The sequence below is a fragment of the Heterodontus francisci genome, chromosome 8 (genome assembly GCF_036365525.1).
Source record: "Heterodontus francisci isolate sHetFra1 chromosome 8, sHetFra1.hap1, whole genome shotgun sequence".
Lineage (NCBI taxonomy): Eukaryota > Metazoa > Chordata > Chondrichthyes > Heterodontiformes > Heterodontidae > Heterodontus > Heterodontus francisci.
In genome coordinates, this window is record NC_090378.1 from 50,062,590 (window position 1) to 50,082,509 (window position 19,920).

At 41.4% G+C, this 19,920-nt stretch overlaps 1 protein-coding gene across 1 annotated transcript; it reads right to left on the bottom strand.

Annotated features, from left to right (window-relative positions):
• Window positions 1-2,897: 2,897 nt before the first annotated feature.
• On the bottom strand, window positions 2,898-19,886 carry prpf38a (pre-mRNA processing factor 38A). Its single transcript, XM_068037130.1, has 10 exons — window positions 19,691-19,886; window positions 15,710-15,869; window positions 14,696-14,817; window positions 12,313-12,398; window positions 8,251-8,361; window positions 7,265-7,377; window positions 6,770-6,796; window positions 6,586-6,683; window positions 5,429-5,477; window positions 2,898-5,346 (listed from the first exon to the last, which is right to left on the bottom strand). The coding sequence occupies exons 1-10, from the start codon at window positions 19,818-19,820 to the stop codon at window positions 5,304-5,306; spliced, it is 939 nt and encodes a 312-aa protein (XP_067893231.1). The 5' UTR covers window positions 19,821-19,886; the 3' UTR covers window positions 2,898-5,303.
• Window positions 19,887-19,920: the final 34 nt, after the last annotated feature.

The window sequence follows — 19,920 nt, forward strand, 5'->3', positions numbered from 1 at the left end:
AGGCCCACCGAATCTAGTGCCAATCAGGCATGTAAGTGGACAGCAGTGGGTATTCTACAGGATCAAGGACCCCGTCGCTGGAAGTCCCATCCTGGAGAGTCCCAGCCAGCATTAATCCACGCATGTGCATCCTGACGTCACCACTCAGTGACGTCACCATGGGATGAGCGAGCGGGGGAGGGGGAACAAGCGAATGGAGAGAGGGGATGTAGGGGGGCTGCTTTCCAGGACAGTGGGTTGGCTCTTTGCGGGGTCCCGCCTTTCTGATGCCGGATCCCTGATTCAGGCACAAAATGCCTTTTAGTGAGGGAACCCTGCCCGTCGAGCCGGGAAACAGCCTGCATCATTGCTCGTGTCGTGCTACCCATGTGGCGACAGGGTTACCCGCCACATGGTTAATTGCGGCAGCAGCGGGCTGAGGCCCTTAATTGGGGATTAATTGTCCAGTTAAGGGTCTCAATTGGCAGTGGGCGTGGGAAGGCCTTTTACAGGCTCACTCATCCAGCCCCCTCCGCTTGCTCATCCCACCCCCTCCACTCACTTGTCCCACCCCCCTCTGCTCATTCATCCCCCTCCCGCGCACTCTCCCGCCCCCGCTCGCTCATCCCCCTCCCTCCACTTGCTTATTCCCCCCTCCCCCACTTGCTCATCCCGTGGTGACGTCACTGGTGACGTTAGAATGTACATGCATGGATTAATGCTGGCAGGATGACGTGGACGATCAAACTGCGTTGTCAGGAGACATAGTGAAAGTGCAATTTTTCAAAGCTTTATGCGAGTTACTCAAAGACCAACCAGAACTACCATTAGCTCGCAATTGACATGTTGGTGACCCCTGGCTTAATACAACATCAATTTCTAATCTCAGTTCACTGATAACTATTCACCCTCGGTAACAAATTTTCATTTTTCATTGTTAAATTCTTGAAAATTATTGCAATATCCTTCATGGAACTAAGAGCTAAATCAGGCCAGAGATCTGGTGATTTGAATCATGTTTGATCCTCTTGTATTAAGCCAGTTGCTGTAAATTATTAATCTTTAGTGCTTTACTTGGTGGTATGACGTTGAATATTGCTAGTGGAGGAAAAGCTGTGAAATTGCCTCAAACACATTAGGATTAAGATCTACTTCTTGGTTTTAGACTATTAATTTTGTCCTCAGTACCTTGCTCTACGGCAGTGAGGCCTGGTCAACATATGTCAACCAAGAGCGACGTCTCAATTCATTCCATCTTCGCTGCCTCCGGAGAATCCTTGGCATCAGGTGGCAGGACCGTATCTCCAACACAGAAGTCCTTGAGGTGGCCAACATCCCCTGCTTATACACCCTACTGAGTCAGCGGCACTTGAGATGGCTTGGCCACGTGAGCCGCATGGAAGATGGCAGGATCCCCAAGGACACATTGTACAGCGAGCTAGTCACTGGTATCAGACCCACCGGCCGTCCATGTCTCCGCTTTAAAGACGTCTGCAAACGTGACATGAAGTCCTGTGACATTGATCACAAGTCATGGGAGTCAGTTGCCCGCGATCGCCAGAGCTGGCGGGCAGCCATAAAGGCGGGGCTAAAGAGTGGCGAGTCGAAGAGACTTAGCAGTTGGCAGGGAAAAAGACAGAAGCGCAAGGGGAGAGCCAACTGTGTAACAGCCCCGGCAACCAATTTTTTCTGCAGCACCTGTGTAAGAGTCTGTCACTCTAGTATTGGCCTTTATAGCCACTCCAGGCGCTGCTCCACAAACCACTGACCACCTCCAGGCGCTTACCCATTGTCTCCCGAAACAAGAAGGCCAAAGAGGAGAAGATGAAGAAAGATGACGACGTTGAATATTGCTAGTGGAGGAAAAGCTGTGAAATTGCCTCAAACACATTAGGATTAAGATCTACTTCTTGGTTTTAGACTATTAATTTTCTTCCAAACCAGTTAGTGAGTTCTTAAATAGCACAAATCAGTATAAATTAAAATGTATCTTCAGGGTTTGCTGTATTATTTTGTCTCACGTTATCATGTTTATTTCTGAAGAGTTTGAACTAATTCACTTGGATGAAATTATGGATGTTACTCCATGAAGAGTGTAATTATATTATCTTGCCAGGATAATATCCAGGAAGGGAAGTTGGGTGTTCAGCAGTTTATTGCAATGGGGTCATGTTCAGAAGAGGTGGGCCTCAAGGACCTGATGACATCAAAGAGAGCATGAGGGGAGATAGAAGCGAGGGAAAGATCTTCATGGCTAGGGATGGGGGTGGAGAGGGGGGAAGGAGGTGAAATACATTGAGGAGGTTTGGCTTGGTGGGCATTAAGGGCATAGAGCACCAGTGGGCACACAGATGGAGGTTTTCCTGTGGCAAACAAAGAGCTGAGGAAGCTGGAGAGAGCTCCTGTTTCCCAGGGGAAGACATACTGAGGTACAGGAGCAGGCCAGGTATTAGAATAAAGGCAGTTTAGCAGAGAATATGGTCTCTGTAGATAGCAGCAGCGACCTCAAAGGTCTGAAGAAGTCATTTGAAATTTTAACTGTTTCTATCTCTACAGATCCTGCAGACCTGCTGAGTATTTCCAGCATTTTCTGTTTTTGTGATAGTGAAGGTCTACAAGGTCCAGAAGCCAGTAGTGAAAGTGAATTTCTGTCTAAGACCCACACAACAGCAATGTTAAGCAACTTGAAATGCTTTGAAGTGCAGTCTGAAGCACAGCACGTAACAGCATTAGGTAGGGGATGAATTGTTGGCTAGGAAAGGTTACTTTAAAACTTGAAACAACTGAGTAACAGAGCAATCATGGCAGAGAAGTCTCACAACATAGTCCAGTGTAGCACCCAGTGCATATTTGTAGCTTTCTCTTATTTTAAATATCAACCACCTCAACTTGAATAAGAAACTCAAATACAAGCACCATTATTTTCGAAATTTTATTGAATGATTTAAACTGCATAAACAACTGAAAAAGTGTTATGTTTACTTTTTTTTCTCCTGTACTGGCACCTCCACTATTTGTAAATCCTCTGCTTTGTTTATCATGATGCACTCTTGAGATTGTAGCAGGGTGAAAAGGGAAAGTGCCATGATACATCTGTTTCACACATGCACACAATGAAAGGTGTGAGGCTGCACACACACAGATTTTTAATAGTACAGACTATAGTCACTAAAAGTATCCATTGCTTCAACATTATAAATGTTATCCCAATCACTTATAGGAACCAGGTTTGGATACAAATTGTGCCAAAACAGATTCAGTCAAGAAACAGTCTTGTACCACATTCATTAATTATTGTTATTTCATATTCCTTAACATTGAGTTGAACATATTTAAATGTACATATTGTCTTTCATGATCCCAAAGCACTTCACAGCGAATAGTAGTTTTGAAACATAGTCACTGTTGTAATGCAGAGAAACACAGATGCACATCACATGGACATTAGAAGGGGCTCAGAGATTCTCAACATGGCTTACAATCCTTGAAAGTAGCAGAGGAATTTCCAAGAATTCTTTTTCCCTGAGTTGGTCTAGGTTTTTCAAAATGTTTATTTTCTGCCTCTCCCATGGCTGCTAGTGGGTGAGAGCATTGGGCTCATGATGCTCAATTACAAGAACGTACAGGACCACCTGAGCCCTTTTTATCTGTCGTTTTCTTCTATCAGTCTGAGGGTGGTCATGGAATTAAGTCTCACTCCAGCATTTTGAACACATAATTTAGGCTGACTCTCCAGTGCAGTAGGGTGGGAGCACTGTATTGTCAGAGGTGCCATCCTTCACATGAAACATTAAACCCAGGTCCCGTCTGTCCTCTCAGGTAGATGTAAAAAATCCCATGGCACAATTTCGAAAAACAGCAGGGGAATTCTAACCGATGTCCAAGTGTGCAAATTTACTACCATATTTTCTACATTACAACAATGACTATACTTCAAAAGTACTTAATTGGCTGTAAAGCGCATTAGGATGCCCTAAGATCATGAAAGGTATATAAATACAAGTTAATTCTTTCTCACGTGTTTGCATACTGAACTATCAAGTGATAGAACACTGCTGCCGTTCTTCAGTCTAGGCTAGACTGCTAGAGGGTGCAGTGTTCTTCTACTGAAAAGATTTCAGTGACCCGTCTACGTGTACTCAGACACCAGACTGTAGACCAAAAGGGACAACTGACATCCATCCATAGCTTCTCTTTTCTTCAAGAATTAGCAAGTATTTGGCCAAAGTATTCTTTTTTTGTAATAGAACTCTGTAGAGAGAATTTCTATTTTTTCGGTGTGCATGTGAGTCGTGTGTGGGGTTAAGGGAACTTTCAGATTTCAATCTGTGCGTTAATGCTTTGCTTCGTTACTGGATAAGTTTTGTTTTATAATAAACTGATAATTTTGTTATTAAAGAAACCTGGTTGGTGTACTTTATTCGGGGATAAAGAGTAGAGTATATGATTGACTACATCGGTAACTGGGTAGATATTTAAATATACGTTGTGACCTGTGGAGAAGTGGAACTGGAAAAGACAGTGCACTCCTCCCACCTTGGTTGTAACAGTATAGGGAGACAAAGTAAAACATTAAAGAGGGATGAAATAGCTTCAAATTTGAATGATTTATTGCTGGCTTGAACACTCACTGCTTTTGGACAAATTTAATGTGCATTCATATACAAAAGTTTTAATAGTTACAAGATTTTTCTAACATCCTAAGAGAGAAGTAATACACATTTTTGCTTTGTTAACCTGCATTTTGCCAATGGGAAACAACTATATTGTGATTGGTCAGCTAGTGTTCACAATTGCTGATATGCTTTAGAACACAGTACATTTATGGCACTAACTTTTTCCACAGTATTTACTCTTAGTTCTTGAAACAGTCTGAACGTTGACATTTAACATTTGCAGACTTAAGAATGTAATATAACATGTCTCAAGTGAATCTTTGTATAACCATTGCTATATTCATCACTTTTAATAATCAAGTTTACCAAATATTATACTATAGAAACAATGAACTTGCTCCATATTTCACAACCAAAACTTCACCTAATTCATCACTAATAAAAATTGTAAAATTGCTTTTGAAAGCACTCAATACCACACTCTACTCACAAAAAATAGAAATATCTATCTTCTACTCAGCCCCTAAAGCTGTAGAACAGCTTTACCATAGTATTTTCACGTCAAATGGATTTTTTTTGCAAGTAGCATCTTAAAGTCAGAATAAACAAAAGTACAAAAACTGTCAACATAAGACTAGAATATTTCAGTTATCTACAAATAGGTCTCATGATGCACTGGAAATGTGTATTTGTAGTTTTATGGAACCTTCATTCATTTCCTCTTCGACTCTTCTTGTGACTCTTCTTTGATCTAAAAATACAGTGTAAAATTATCAGAAATAATGCATACACTCTGAACGGATTAATTTGAAAAAGTCTGAAACCAATATTACCTTTCAGGTGATTTAGAATGACTTCTGTGTCTGTGGCTTCTGTGATGACCTATTTGAAAAATGGAATAAGTATCAGGGATAGAAACGTACATTAAATGACAAAACAGCCTCTCTACTGTTCCCACCACATAAACACTTACTTTTCTCCCCAAAAGGATGGCAATTAATCTACAAAGAATTATCATATTAAGAAACATTCCCAAGGTCACTTCAGAGAGCAGTTAAGAGTCAACCACATCGGTGTGGAACTGGAGTAGCATACAATCAACACCAGGTAACAACAGCAGGTTTCCTTCCAGAAAGGACGCTATCAGCTTTTACTTGAAATTGTTTTTCGAAACGGAATTCAAATTCTCAAACTGCTATGGTGTGATTTGAACTCAAGTTCTCTGGATCATTAGTCTGAGCCTTTGGGTTGCTGGCCCATAACATAATCACTGTGCTACCACACACATCGACAAGCTTTAAACTCAAGCACAAGTAGTTGGGGCATTTACTGCACATTGTCACCCAGACACACATCTAGGACATCTTGTACAGATAATGCACATCACAAGCTTAAGTTGCTCTTCCATATGAAACTATTTCTCAACGATTTAAAATAAAAAAAGTAAACACTTTAGGATTTTTCCACACTCCTACTGATGTAGTGACTTTCTATGTAATCAGTGACTCTTGATTCTCAATTTTATTTCTTGTATTGTGTATAGTTTGAAATTATAGTTTGAATTTCCTTGATGTGACAAATTTCCCTGTTTAACCTTTCAACCATTTTGTACCCTTCAAATTATCTATTCTTTATTGCTTTTCCCTTCCATTCATTATATTAATTTAAACTCTCCCCCATAGCTCTGATTAACCACTCCTAGATCTTTTAGATCTAGACTGTCCCTGTCAATTTTGGATTTCATTAGCAAAGAACTCCATAGACACTATGCTTAGTTTTCCTTTAAATACTAACACAAGAAGCCAGTCAGTTACAACAAAATTTGTCTTAAAGACTGTCCAACATCTGTTACAATAATAAATTGGGAAGGAGAGCACATGAAGTCAATCCCACTTACACTGTAGACATTAGTCACCAAACATACAGGCTGTGTACAAGCTTCCATTGTCAAGGTGAAAACAGCAAGCTGAAAACAAGTTAAAAATTGTACCTGGAGATTTGGATCTTGATCTGTGACGACGATCTCTAGATCGACTACGATGACGTCTGGGACTTTTGCTGCGATGTCTTTCACGACGTGGTGATGGGCTTCAGTAAAACGAAATCAAATGAGAAATAAAAATAATGGATACACCCACTACTTAAAAATGCCAAGGAAATAAAAAACACCATACCTCCTTCTCTTGGGGGATCTGCTTCGCCTGTAAAATATAAGATTAAGAAGTTGATGACTTTTGAACATTTCCTTTAATGTGATCTATAGTAAAATGTACAATGCACTTTTGTTATATTAAGTGTAATTTTAATTCTTTGTGCTGGTCTCTTTCCTCGGATTTATAATTTATTGCTGTATTTGCATGCTTTAACTCTGCTGATAAATTCTAAAAGCCAATGAGATACATTTTAAAAGAAAAGATTTACCACAATTTGCTAGTCACATAATTAAGTATTGTCACTAATTTGTATCACATAGAAAAAAGATAACAAAGAACTTAAAATGCTATAAATTGGAAATAAAAACAGAATATGCTAGGAATACACAAGGTCTTAAAATACATCTGAAATGCTAATCTATCTTTTCTCATATGCTGCTGAATTGGTTGTGAATTTCCAGCATTTCGTACTTTATTTCATTTATTGAAAAATTAAGACTGCAACAGTTTTCTTACCGCCTTGGTGTTTTGCTTCGACTTCTTCTATACCGTGGAGATGGAGATCTTCGAGGCCGGTCAAGATCACGGTAACCTCGCCGTGGAGGCTCTGGTGATGGAACTCTGTCACCCTAGAGGTATTGACATGTAACATATGGAAAATTATTAGTGCAAATTGACATTTACACAATACTATTTACTGTTCATCATGTACTGAATATCTACTTACAGAATTAAAATTACTCAAAATTCACCCAGTCTCTGCAATCAGGTAAATGACATAGTTGAGATAAGTTATGTTAATTATGTAAACAAAAGTAGTTTTAAAAATGTAACTGCTTAGGAAGACCTGAGGTGTACACAACATTAAAATCACTTTCAAATAGAAACGCGAGGAACATTTTCTGCCTGCAGAGCGGGGATGTGATCTGGGGTGGGGGGTGCTGAGAGAAGCGAGAAGGCAAGGGAAGACTATGAAGGTCATTTAAAAAAACTTTATAAACATTGTGAGAAAAGTACTGGCACAAACATGAGAACTGAAAAGGTATATTTTAAAAAAATCATGTAGGCACAAATGTTTATATTTTTCTTTTTTTAAAATTAGCAAATGTAGTTTTGTGTTATGGAGGTATCAAATTAGTTTCGAAGTTCAGATACATTTGAATGCATCAGTCCATCTTTAAAAGAAATATGGATTGACAGAAAAATATACAGTTTAGTGACAATACATAAGCTATTTTTAGGGTTACAATGTGATATATTATTTATTAGATATGCATCTTGTATTCAGTTCAAAACATGCAGGAAGGAAGAATGAAGTTTGATTAAAAGTTAGGTTAATGGGACAGCCTTTTTTGGGCAAAATAGTCTGTTCATGTTCCTAAAAATGTTTTAAATATGCATCAAAGGACAATAAACCCATCCCCTGGAAAAGAGGTTGAAGGTTTTTGTTTAACAAAACAAATATACAATATTTAGAATACGCTCATTAGGCATATATAAACCTTATCATCATCGTCATCTTCATCTTCACTAGTGTCTACATCGTCCATATCTTCCTCCAATGCACTGACTCGGGTATCCAGCATCTCTGCTTCTTCCAACACATAGCGTTTCTAGATGATCAAAATAACTTATTTTTAAACAGATTCACACCAATGATTGCAAATAGTTCAAGCACAATGAAAGCTTTGTAGCTGCAAAATTCATAACACATTGAATGGATATTTGGAATGTCTTAAAGGCTTATTTTTAAGGTGCGGATAGCAATTTTACATATCAAAGGGTTACCCTTTAACATACAAAAAAAATCAAAAATATGTTTATTGTATCAAGAAACAGTTAGCTCAAGCCATTGCTGCACTTGTGCAAACCACTGCTATTATATTTCTACCTGTAGAATTCTAAGTTACGGGATTTTCAGATAACGAAACTGCCATTAACTTACTGTCATGGGGTAGATTCTCACAATCCACCCCTGCAATTTTCTTCTCCCTTCCAAATACTGAATGCAAGACTCTTAATGGAGTATGGTTCCACTGGCACAGAGAGCCATTTAGGGTACCTTGTCTAAGTGGCCATTCTTCATTTGTGACTCCAGAAGAAAGTGATGGCAGGCTATTTGACTGGAGAAAATCACAGCCAAAACCAATTCTGTCATTTGTCTCAGTGCAGCCTCTTTGGGCCAATCACCTTCAATCGGTCATGGGATCAGATCGGGGGCTATCTGCTGATGATTCCAGTGTTTACCTGGGCTAGGACCCCAGCTATTCACAATATATATTAATGATATAAATGAGGGAATTAAATGTAATATATCCAAGTTTGCAGACGACACAAAGCTGGGTGGAGGTGTTAGCTGTGAGGAGGATGCAGAGAAGCTCCAATGTGATTTGGACAGGTTGACTGAATGGGCAAATACATGGCAGATGCAGTATAATGTGGATAAATGTGAGGTTATCCACTTTGGTGGCAAAAACAGAAAGGCAGATTATCTGACTGGCGATAGATTGGGAAAGGAGGAGGTGCAGCGAGACCTGGGTGTCCTTGTGCACCAGTCACTGAAAGTAAGCATGCAGGTGCAGCAGGCAGTTAAGAAGGCAAATGGTATGTTGGCCTTCATAGCGAGAGGATTCGAGTACAGGAGCAAGGATGTCTTGCTGCAATTATACAAGGCCTTGGTGAGACCACATCTGGAGTATTGTGTGCAGTTTTGGTCTCATCTGAGGAAGGATGTTCTTGCTATGGAGGGAGTGCAGCAAAGGTTCACTGGACTGATTTCTGGGATGGCAGGACTGACCTATGAAGACAGATTGGGTCGATTAGGCTTGTATTCGCTAGAGTTTAGAAGAATGAGAGGGGATCTCATAGAAACCTACAAAATTCTAACAGGACTGGACAGATTAGATGCAGGAAGGATGTTCCCGATGGTGGGGGAGTCAAGAACCAGGGGTCACAGTCTAAGGAAAAGGGGTAAGCCATTTAGGTTTGAGATGAGGAGGGATTTCTTCACCCAGAGAGTGGTTAACCTGTGGAATTCTCTACCACAGAAAGCAGTTGAGGCCAAATCATTAAATATATTCAAGAAAGAGTTAGATATAGTTCTTAGGGCTAAAGGGATCAAGGGATATAGGGAGAAAGCGGGAACTGGGTACTGTTCAGCCATGATCGTACTGAATGGTGGTGCAGGTTCGAAGGGCTGAATGACCTACTCCTGCTCCTATTTTCTATGTTTACCACTATTAACAACTCCTCTGATAATGAAGCAGTCAATGCCATCCTACAGCAGGACTTGCACAGCATCCACGCTTGAGCTGACAAATGACAGGTATCATTCACATCACTTAAGTGCCAGGCAATGACCACTTCCAACAAAAGGCCCAACGACATCAGCACCATTGCCAAGTCCACCAATGCTTCTCCACCGTCTATTAAGGCTCATGTGAGGAATGTACTGGAATACTCACAACTTACCTGATGGGAGTATCTGCAACACTCAAGAAACTTGATACCATGCAGAATGAAGCAGTTGTTTGATTGACTCCCCTGCCACTGAAGTCAATATCCACCCCTTCACCACCAATGAGTGTACTGTGCCCGCAGTATTTACAGGATGCACTGTAGAAACTTACCAAGGTTACCTTGATAGCGCCCACCAGCCCCGTGACCTCTACCACTGAGAAGGACAACAGCAGTAATAAAATGGGAACACCAACTCCAAGCTTCCTTCCAAATCACATGCCAAACTAACTTGGGCTTATGCCACTGATCCTTTGTTGTCATGGATAAAATCTTAGAATTCCCTAACACCACTTTGGGAGTATCATCACTACAAGGACTGTAGTGATCAGACAAGGAGGCCATCTCAGTTTAATGGGGGATAGCAAGCATCACCCATGTCCCAAGAACACATTAATCCAGAGATTACCCCGTTAGGATGTGGGCAGCCTTTTTGGTTTACAGTCACTATGTACACATGCAGCTTGGATACAGATAAAGTTAAATTAAAGAGAATGCATACATGACGGTAATTCATCCTTCAACTTCTCATTATTCTTAGCCTATTTAATATGTGGAAATTAGTTTTTCCACTTACATCAAAGCCACGCTCACCTGAATCAGGCAACATCCCTATGCTGAACTGGAAATTAACTGAGTCACTTATACAAATATGAACAGTGTCAGAGGCTTATCCCATTGAAAGATGTACCCTTTGACAAGTTATTCACCTACACTAACAGATAGTCACAAACTAGCAAGCGTTCAAAAAAAAGTCTTGCATATGAGGCCAATACCAAACTGATCTGACAAGGAGACATTAGGATGGATCAATATTTTGAAGATTTGCTTCACTATGTTAGAAGATCATGAGTACTTATGTAGATTATCTCCCTCAGGAGACTAAATGGTGAAAGCAAAAAATATATACGGTTTGTGGCTCTAACATTAAAGTGCTAAGAAGGTAAGTAAGTGGTTCACCAGTGTTATGTCTTCTTCCCACTAGTAATTCTACAAACTGTGCCTCTCTTATGATAGATACACCAACTAATCATTAAAATCAGTATGTCCTGTCACCTTTCTGTTTAAAAATCCGATGTCAATAGTATCCATGAGTTTCAATATTATCAGTGCCTACATCTGGTGATTCCTGGTCATGTTTTGAAAGGATTTGCCCATTAAGGTGATAGTTTGTGATGTTGCAGTTTCAGTTTTAACATCTTCTTTAGTACAACCCTCACCCAAAGAGGTACCTTTCAGGTCCTCAGGCTCACCCCACCTGCCAAACGTTATTTCTAGGACCTAGGTTTCTCCCTCCAAGGAGGCTTGAGTCACAACCCCTGAACCCAATGATGTTGATTCCCAGCCTAACCAACAGTCCCAAAGTAGCTTCCCAGCCCCAAAATCTCCGCTCCCCATCCCTTTACTCCCTTTTTGTCGAATTAACCCTCCCCAACCACCCTCTATCCTTGCTTGACTTGAAGACTTTCCTTGGTCTTGACTTTTCAGGTGTTAAACCACAAAAAATCAAATAGTGATGATGTTGCTAATGCATGATGTTGGCAAAAGTCTAATGTGAAGAGTTAAAAATTATGTTAAAGGAATCACGTATGTACTACATAATAACCATTCCTTCAATATTTAAAAAAAATTAAATGGCATTAACTGCACAAGAAAAAGAAACCGTGTTTTAAGGTAAGACACAATTTGGCATATGTAGTTCTCTGACCCCCGGATATTCTCCTCTCCTCTGTTTGAAAGTGCTTACTCCTTGGTGCATATGGTTCCATGAGCACCAACAGCCCTCTGGTGCTTTGCCGTAGTAGCTACCCTTTATGTGCGAGTCTAGAGAGTGAATGTTGGCAAGCTATTCAATCATGGGGAGGAGGTAGGCAGTGGTGCACTGTAGCCAAGTCCATTCCTATTCTTATCTGGCATCTGTGCCTGCATACTTTCCAATAAAGTGGGGTTGGTGGGGTGGGGGGCAATCCTTTCACTTCCATAATGTTAAGTACAATTAATTGGAGAGAATAGATATTCTTCATAGTACACTTTGAAATAATCTGTACCTGAAGTCTGGGCAAGATAATATCACAAACTCGCTCTTCATGGAGTAACTCATCCATAAATTCATCTACGTGAATTAGTTCAAACTCTTGAGGAGAAAAAACATAATAATGTGAGGCAAAATAATACAGCAAAGCCTGAAGATTCATTGTAATTTATAAATTATTCATGAGTAAAGATATGTGCAGTGATTCGGGAGTGTCAGGATTAATGGGTCTTTTCCAGGTTGGAAAGACTAACTAGTGGAGTGTCACAAGGATCAGTTGTAAGGCCTCAATTATTTATTATCTATATTAATGACTTGGAGGAGGGAGCAGAGTGTAATATATTCAAATTTGCTCACGATACAAAAATAGGTGGGAGGGCATGTTGTGATGAGGACATAAAGAATCTGCAAGGGGATATAGATAGGTTGAGTGAGTGGGCAAAAACTTGGCAGGTGGAGTTTAATGTAGGTAAGCGTGAGGTTGTGCACTTTGGTAGGAAGAATCAAAAGGCAGACTATTATTTAAATGCAAAGAGACTTCAAAAAAGTGCAGCACAGAGGGATCTGGGTGTTCTTGTGCGTGAAATACAAAATTTAACATGCAGGTGCAGCAAGTAATTAAGGCGGCAAATGGAATTTTGGCCTTTATTGCTAGGGGGTTGGAGTTTAAAAATGGGGAAGTCTTGTTACAACTGTACAGGGTGTTGGTGAGGCCGCACCTGGAGTACTGTGTACAGTTTTGGTCCCCGTATTTAAGAAAGGATATACTGGCATTGGAGGCAGTTCAAAAGAGATTCACTAGGTTGATTCCTGGGATGAAGGGATTGACTTATCAAGAACAGATAAACAGGTTAGGCCTTTATTCATTAGAGTTTAGAAGAATGAGGGATGATCTTATTGAAACGTACAAGATTCTGAGGGAGCTTCACAGGGTAGATGTTGAGACGATGTTTTCACTAGTGGGGGAGTCTCGAACTAGGGGACATAGTTACAGAATAAGGAGACACTCATTTAAAACAGAGATGTAAAGGAATTTCTTCTTTCAGAGGGTAGCGAATGTCTGGAATTCTCGAGCCCACAGAGTTGTGGATCACTGAAAGTATTTAAAGAGGAGGTAGATTTTTGAAATATCGGGGAGTTGAGGGCTATGAGGAGCTGGCAAGAAAGTGGAGTTGAGGTTTGGGGCAGACCAGCCATGATCTTATTGAATGATGGGGCAGGCTTGAGGGGCCGAATGGCCTACTTTTGCTCCTATTTATGTTATGTTCTTATTTAAAAACTCACTAACTGGCTTGGAAGAAAATTAGGTCTAAAACCTAGAATTAGATCTTGATCGTAATGTGTTCGAGGCAATTTCACAGCTTTTCCTCTACTAGCAATATTCAACGTCATACTACCAAGTAAAGCACTAAAGATTAATAATTTACAGCAACTGGCTTAATACAAGAGGATCAAACATGATTCAAATCACCAGATCTCTGGCCTGATTTAGCTCTTAGTTCCATGAAGGACATTGAAATAATTTTCAAGGGTTTAACAGCGAAAAATGAAAGTTTGTTACCGAGGGTGAATAGTTGTGAGTGAACTGAGATTAGAAATTGATGTGGTATTAAGCCAGGGGTTGCCAACATGTCAATCGCGAGCTACTGGTAGATCAGGTCAGTCTTTGAATAACTCGCATAAAGCTTTGAAAAATTGCACTTTCACTGTGTCTCCTGACAACGCAGTTTGATCGTCCACTTCATCCTGCCAGCATTAAACAACACATGGGCATCCTGACGACACCACACAGCGACGTCACCATGGGATCAGCGAGTGGAGGTAGGGGCAGGAACGAGCAAGCGGATGGAGGGGGAAAAGAGCGAGCGAGCGGATGGAGGGGGGGGGAAACAAGTGAGCGAGCGGATGGAGGGGAACATGCGAGCGAGCGGCGGGGGGAATGAATGGGGTCAGGGGAGGGGACAAGACAGCGGAGGGAAAAAAGTTACTGTTCACTACAGGCTTGCCCTCTCCAGTTACAAGCCGAATTTCACAGGACTGGTGGACAGCATGCAGTGTCATGTATCACACTGAAATAAAGTTATTAGGTTTCCTTCCTAGTAAATATATTATAATATAATTATAGTAGCTACCTATTTATTTTGCATTTTTCTCTCCATATTTTTTCAATATATGTTTAGGTGGCTTGTGTTACTTTTCATTTATCAGAAGTAGCTCTCATTAAAGAAAATTATGCCGATCCCTGTATTAAGCTATTGTGAGTGAAGCAACATCATATCAGTGCAATCTATTTTCCAACATCATTAGTGATCAAAGTACAGTTGCTTTCACCACACAAGGCACTCAATTCTGCAAAACAATTAGGTCTCACTTTTACTCATTACCAGAACAATTTTTACCTCCATCTCTCTTCTGTCTCTTCACTTTCCGATAATCATTATAGAGTGGTTCCAGATATTTATAACAATCAATGGCAGAGCCTGTCAGTCGCATGTACAATGCACCCAGCAGTCTAACATACCTAGTATAAAAAACAATTAAAAGGTACGTAAACTCCAATGACCAAATGCTTCATTTATAAAACTTATTGCTTCATTTATCAAATCTAATAACCTTAAATACTGAAGAACTTGGTTATGTGTTAAGAAAGCATGCATTGAAAAAAACTTGATAAAATATTACACATTAGGCACCAGAGGTTTTATCACAATTTGATGCCATCATAAAGGGTAACTGATACCCAATGCTCCTTTATTCATTTTTCTTCATAATGAAGACAATCAAATTTTATTTCTACAGTTTCATCATATTTGGAAGAAGGGGACAAGACTACTCCTACCCCAATCCTGAAGTCACTGGCTCATGTTGAAAAACAGTTTCACATGCACAGCTTCCTCATTCAAACTGATGTTCTTCATGCATATGTCTAGGCAGTGATTCAACCAAGAATGGCATCACAGCCAAGCATAACTTTGTTCTCATCCATGTCCTCATATGCACATTTTCCAGCAGGGATAACCAAACAGTAATAACAGAAAATGCTGGAATTACTCAGCAGGTCTGGCAGCATCTATGGACAGAAAAACAGAGTTAATGTTTCAGGTCAATGACCTTTCATCAGAACACAGGTCACAGACCTGAAACGTTATCTCTGTTTCTCTCTCTCTACAGATGCTGCCTGACCTGATGAAAGGTCATCAACCTGAACACTGTTTTTATTTCAGGTGTCCAGCATCTGCAGTATTTTGCTTTTGTATTAAGTCACCAAACAGCAAATGCAGCCAGAAACAGTGGCTAATTGTTTATATTTCAGCATAATCATCACCTTATCCTCTATCTGGACTATAATTTGTCAATGAAAGTTGGAATTGATAAGTTTATAAGTGACATGATTAAATATAAATCATACGTACTTAAAATCTTCATTCTTTATAAATTCAACAATTATATCCTTTTCGGGCTGAATCTGAAGCATCTTAAGAGTCAGGCAAAGGAATGGTGAAGGCTTAATATTCCCACCATAGACGCCACCAATATATTTCAGTTCCATAGCTTTGTCCACAACCAATTCCGCTAAGAAGCAAAAAAGAAATTATTTGTTACAACATCTCTACAAAATAGGACAACTTCTCAGCAATTGAATAACTCTGATTTTATGCCTATCAAATGAAGTTATTCAGAAACATTTTGCACTGAACTTCTGTGATTGCAGCAAGGGAGATGTGACAGCTAACAGTGAAAATGCAGCTGAATGAAAAGAGTGAGTTTGGCCTGAAATTAAATTTAACACAAGTCCAACTGGCCCCTCAAAAAACAACCCTTGAACCCGCTATCCTTGCAAACTACCAGCCCATCTCCAACCTCCCTTTCCTCTCCAAAGTCCTTGAAGGTGCTGTCACCTCTCAAATACCTGCCTATCTTACCCAGAACTCTGCATCTGAATCCCTCCAATCATTCCTGCCACAGGAACGGCTCTTAACAAAGTCACAAGTGACATCATATGTGACTATGACAAAGTTAAACTATGTCGCTTTGTCCTTCTCGACTTGGCTGCAGGGCTGTCCACACCATCCTCTACTGACTTCCAGCTAGGTTGACTGCACTTGCTTGGTTCCATTCTTATCTATCTTACTGCAGCCAGAGAATTATCCACAATGGCTTCTCTTTCCACTGTTACCTCTGGTGTCCCCCAAAGATCTATGCTTGGCCCCTGCCTATTTCTCATTTACATGCTGCCCTCGACAACATCATCTGAAAATACATCAGTTTCCGCACATACATTGACGACTCCACCACCTCTCTCAATCCCTCCACTGTCTCTAAATTGTCAGACAATTTCAGTATCGGATAAGCAGAAATTTACTCCAACTAAACATTGGTAAGGCCTAAGCCATTGGTTTTGGTATCCACCAGAAACTCTGTTCCCTAGCAACCGACTACATCCCCCTCCCTGGCAACTATCTGAGACTGAGCTAGATAGTTCACAACCTTAGGGTCATAGTTGACCCTGAGAGCTTCTGACCACATATTCACACTATCAATGAAATTGCCTATTTCCACCGCTAACATCGCAGCCTTACAGCTCCAGCGACCCGGGTTCAGTTCTGGACACTGCCTGTGCGGAGTTTGCAATTTCTCCCTGTGACTGCATGGGTTTCCGCCGGGTGCTCCGGTTTCCTCCCACATTCCAAAGACTTGCGGGTTGATAGGTAAATTGGCCATTGTAAAAATTGCCCCTAGTGTAGGTAGGTGGTAGGAGAATTGAGGGAAGGTGGGGATGTGAGAGAGGAAAAATGGGATTAATGGAGGATTAGTATAAATGGGTGGTAGACAGTAGGCACGGACACGGTGGGCTGAAGGGCCTGTTTCAGTGCTGTATCTCGCTACGACTCTGACTCTGTAATACTGCCTGAGCCTGCACCTGCCTTAGTTCATTTGCTGATGAAACCATCATCCATGCCTTTGTTACCTATAGACTTGACTATTTCAATGCACTCTTGGCCAGCCTCCCACATTCTAGTCTCTGTAAACTTAAGGTCTCCCAAAACTCTGCTGCCCGTATCCTAATTTGCACCAAGTCCTGTTCACCCATCACCCTGTGCTCGCTGACCAACATTGGCTTCCGATCCAAGCAACGCCTCGATTTTAAAATTCTCATCCTTGTTTTCAAATCCCTTCATGGCCTCACCTCTCCTGATCTCTGTAATTCTCCTCCAGCCCTACAACCCTCAGATACCAGTGTTTCTCCAAATATGGTCTTGAGCATCCCAGGTTTTAATCAGAACACCATTGGAGGCTGTGCCTTCAGCTGCCTAGGCCCTAAGCTCTGTAATTCCCTCCCTAAACATCTCCGCCTCCCTACCTTGCTTTCCTCCTTTAAGACTCTCCTTAAAACTTAACTCTTTCCCTTAGCTTTTGGTCATCTGCCCTAATCTCTCATGTGGCTGAGTGTCAAATTTTACTTGCTAATGCTCCTGTGAAGCATCTTGGGATGATTTACTACATGCATAAATACAGTTGCTGTTACTAGCTTGAAAATACTTTCAGTTATTCGTGTTTACAAGCTATGAAAGGTTCTGAAAACTAGGCTATCAAAGGCTGGTAGAATGGTAGTCAGTTGCATTTGCTCAAACTCAGAAGTTATTAAACTTAAACAGTTTGACTCCACATTGCAGCTGTGTACAGGTTCCCAAAGCTGCAAGAGGAGTGCTGCACGCGGGTTGTCTGCCTGGCAGCACGGGATGCTGATGCTGTGGGGTGGGTACTGAGATGCAAAACAAGGGATGTAGGTCGCTATCGGTTTGCCAGGGGGAGGGAATGGGGTAGGGCACGAGAAAACATGCAAAGAAGAGGGGGACGTAGATGGAGGAACTTCGGGAAAGTCCCGAGGTCTATACTTATGCTGCAGAAAAGGACAGCAGTTCAGAAGAGATAAATTACAAGTCATGTTGTGGCATTGTTGAGCAAATGGTTACCTTGTAGACCAAAGTGACAATTAATTTATTACAGGAATAACAGCCTTTCCTACAAAAATGACCAGCTCTCCTGAATACTCTACTGCCTCCAGTGGAAGGGTCAATGAAATAATGAAGATGATTCTGGAAACAGAGTGAACAGCCTTAAGTTGAGGTTTAATGATGTAAGGAGAACAGGTTGGAAGATTTACAATGAAAGTTTGAGGAGCTAGGCATCATGTTAAAAAGCAGGATAGCAATCTCAGGATTACTGTTGTGCCACATGCCAGGCCATGTAGAGAGAAGCAATGACAACCTGAATTTATATGGTGCCTTTAACATAGAAAATATCCCACTGCAATAGGGAATGCCAATCCAGAACAAGGAAAATTAGGAAATGGGGTAGAGACAGTTGGCTGAAGATATGTGTTTTGAGAAAACTTTTAAAGGTGGAAAGAGAGAGACACAGAGGGGGCACTGGGCTGTAGTGACTAAAGACGACTACCAATAATGGTACAACAGGGATTTCATATGGTCTGAATTAGGGAAGCAAAGGTTTTGAGGGGATAGGTTATAGGGCTCTTCTTCCCTTATCTCTTGCCCCGAACCTCTGTCTCCCACCCACTCCAGTACTGCACCTCTGCATTTTTTGCAGTTTCTTGCCCTCTTGAATCTGAGCCATGAGACCCACCACTTGTTTGCTCACCTCAACTTGTTCATTCAACTCCCTTCATTAATCCTGTACTGGGTGACATTCAAGATTCCTTTTTCTCAGCCACCCTCCCTTTCAAAATTGCTGTCATCTGCCCCCTCAGAAATTCCACTCTAGACCTATTGTCCTAATTATCCCATTCCTCATTTTTTTCTTCCCAAAATGTAATAGCGCACCTTAGACCGTCCAAATACTTGCCCATTCTGTTGACCAATCTTTGCCTTCCTTTTCTATTATTGCCAAACAACCTCCTTTCGTGCCGTCAACATTAACTCTGCTTCTCTCTCCACAGATGCTGCCAGACCTGCTGCGTGTTTCCAGCATTTCTTGTTTTTATTTAACATTATTTCTGGACTGTGTTGATGTCCTAGTGTCAAAGGGATGAAGTCCCACTCTTATAAATCTCACTGCCTCATACCCCCTGTACATTGAGAGCTCAGCAACCTGTTACCAAGTTTTATTCCTGGTTCGAAAATTCCCCTCCTCCATTCAAAACCAGCAGAAACACAATGAACATTAACACGGCGACCGCTGTTCAGAAACCAGAACAGGCCGAAGTTCAGGATTGCTACAAAAAGCGATCATTGTAAACGAGCAGCTGTTCCAGCCGTCAGCCAACCGCAGTGAACCGGTGACTGTCCCGGGCAACTGGCCGGCGCCGGCCCAGGCCTCGGCCTCAACCACAATCATGTCCTGAAACTCCTGAATCCACCGCCCACGTTCCATACCTGTAAGCCCGAAGCATTCCTCCTTCCAGTACTTGGATTCGTAGATGCGAGTACGAATAATTTTCTCGATTAGATACTGCGGATTGGTCCCGTGGATACTATGAGCATCTTTCACTGTCCGGTTCGCCATCACAATTCCGGCAGCCTCCGCGGCACGGCGGCGCCTTACTACCCGCTCACAGCGCCCCCTGCGGCCCGGCGGACAGCCCGCTCACAGCGCCCCCGGCGGA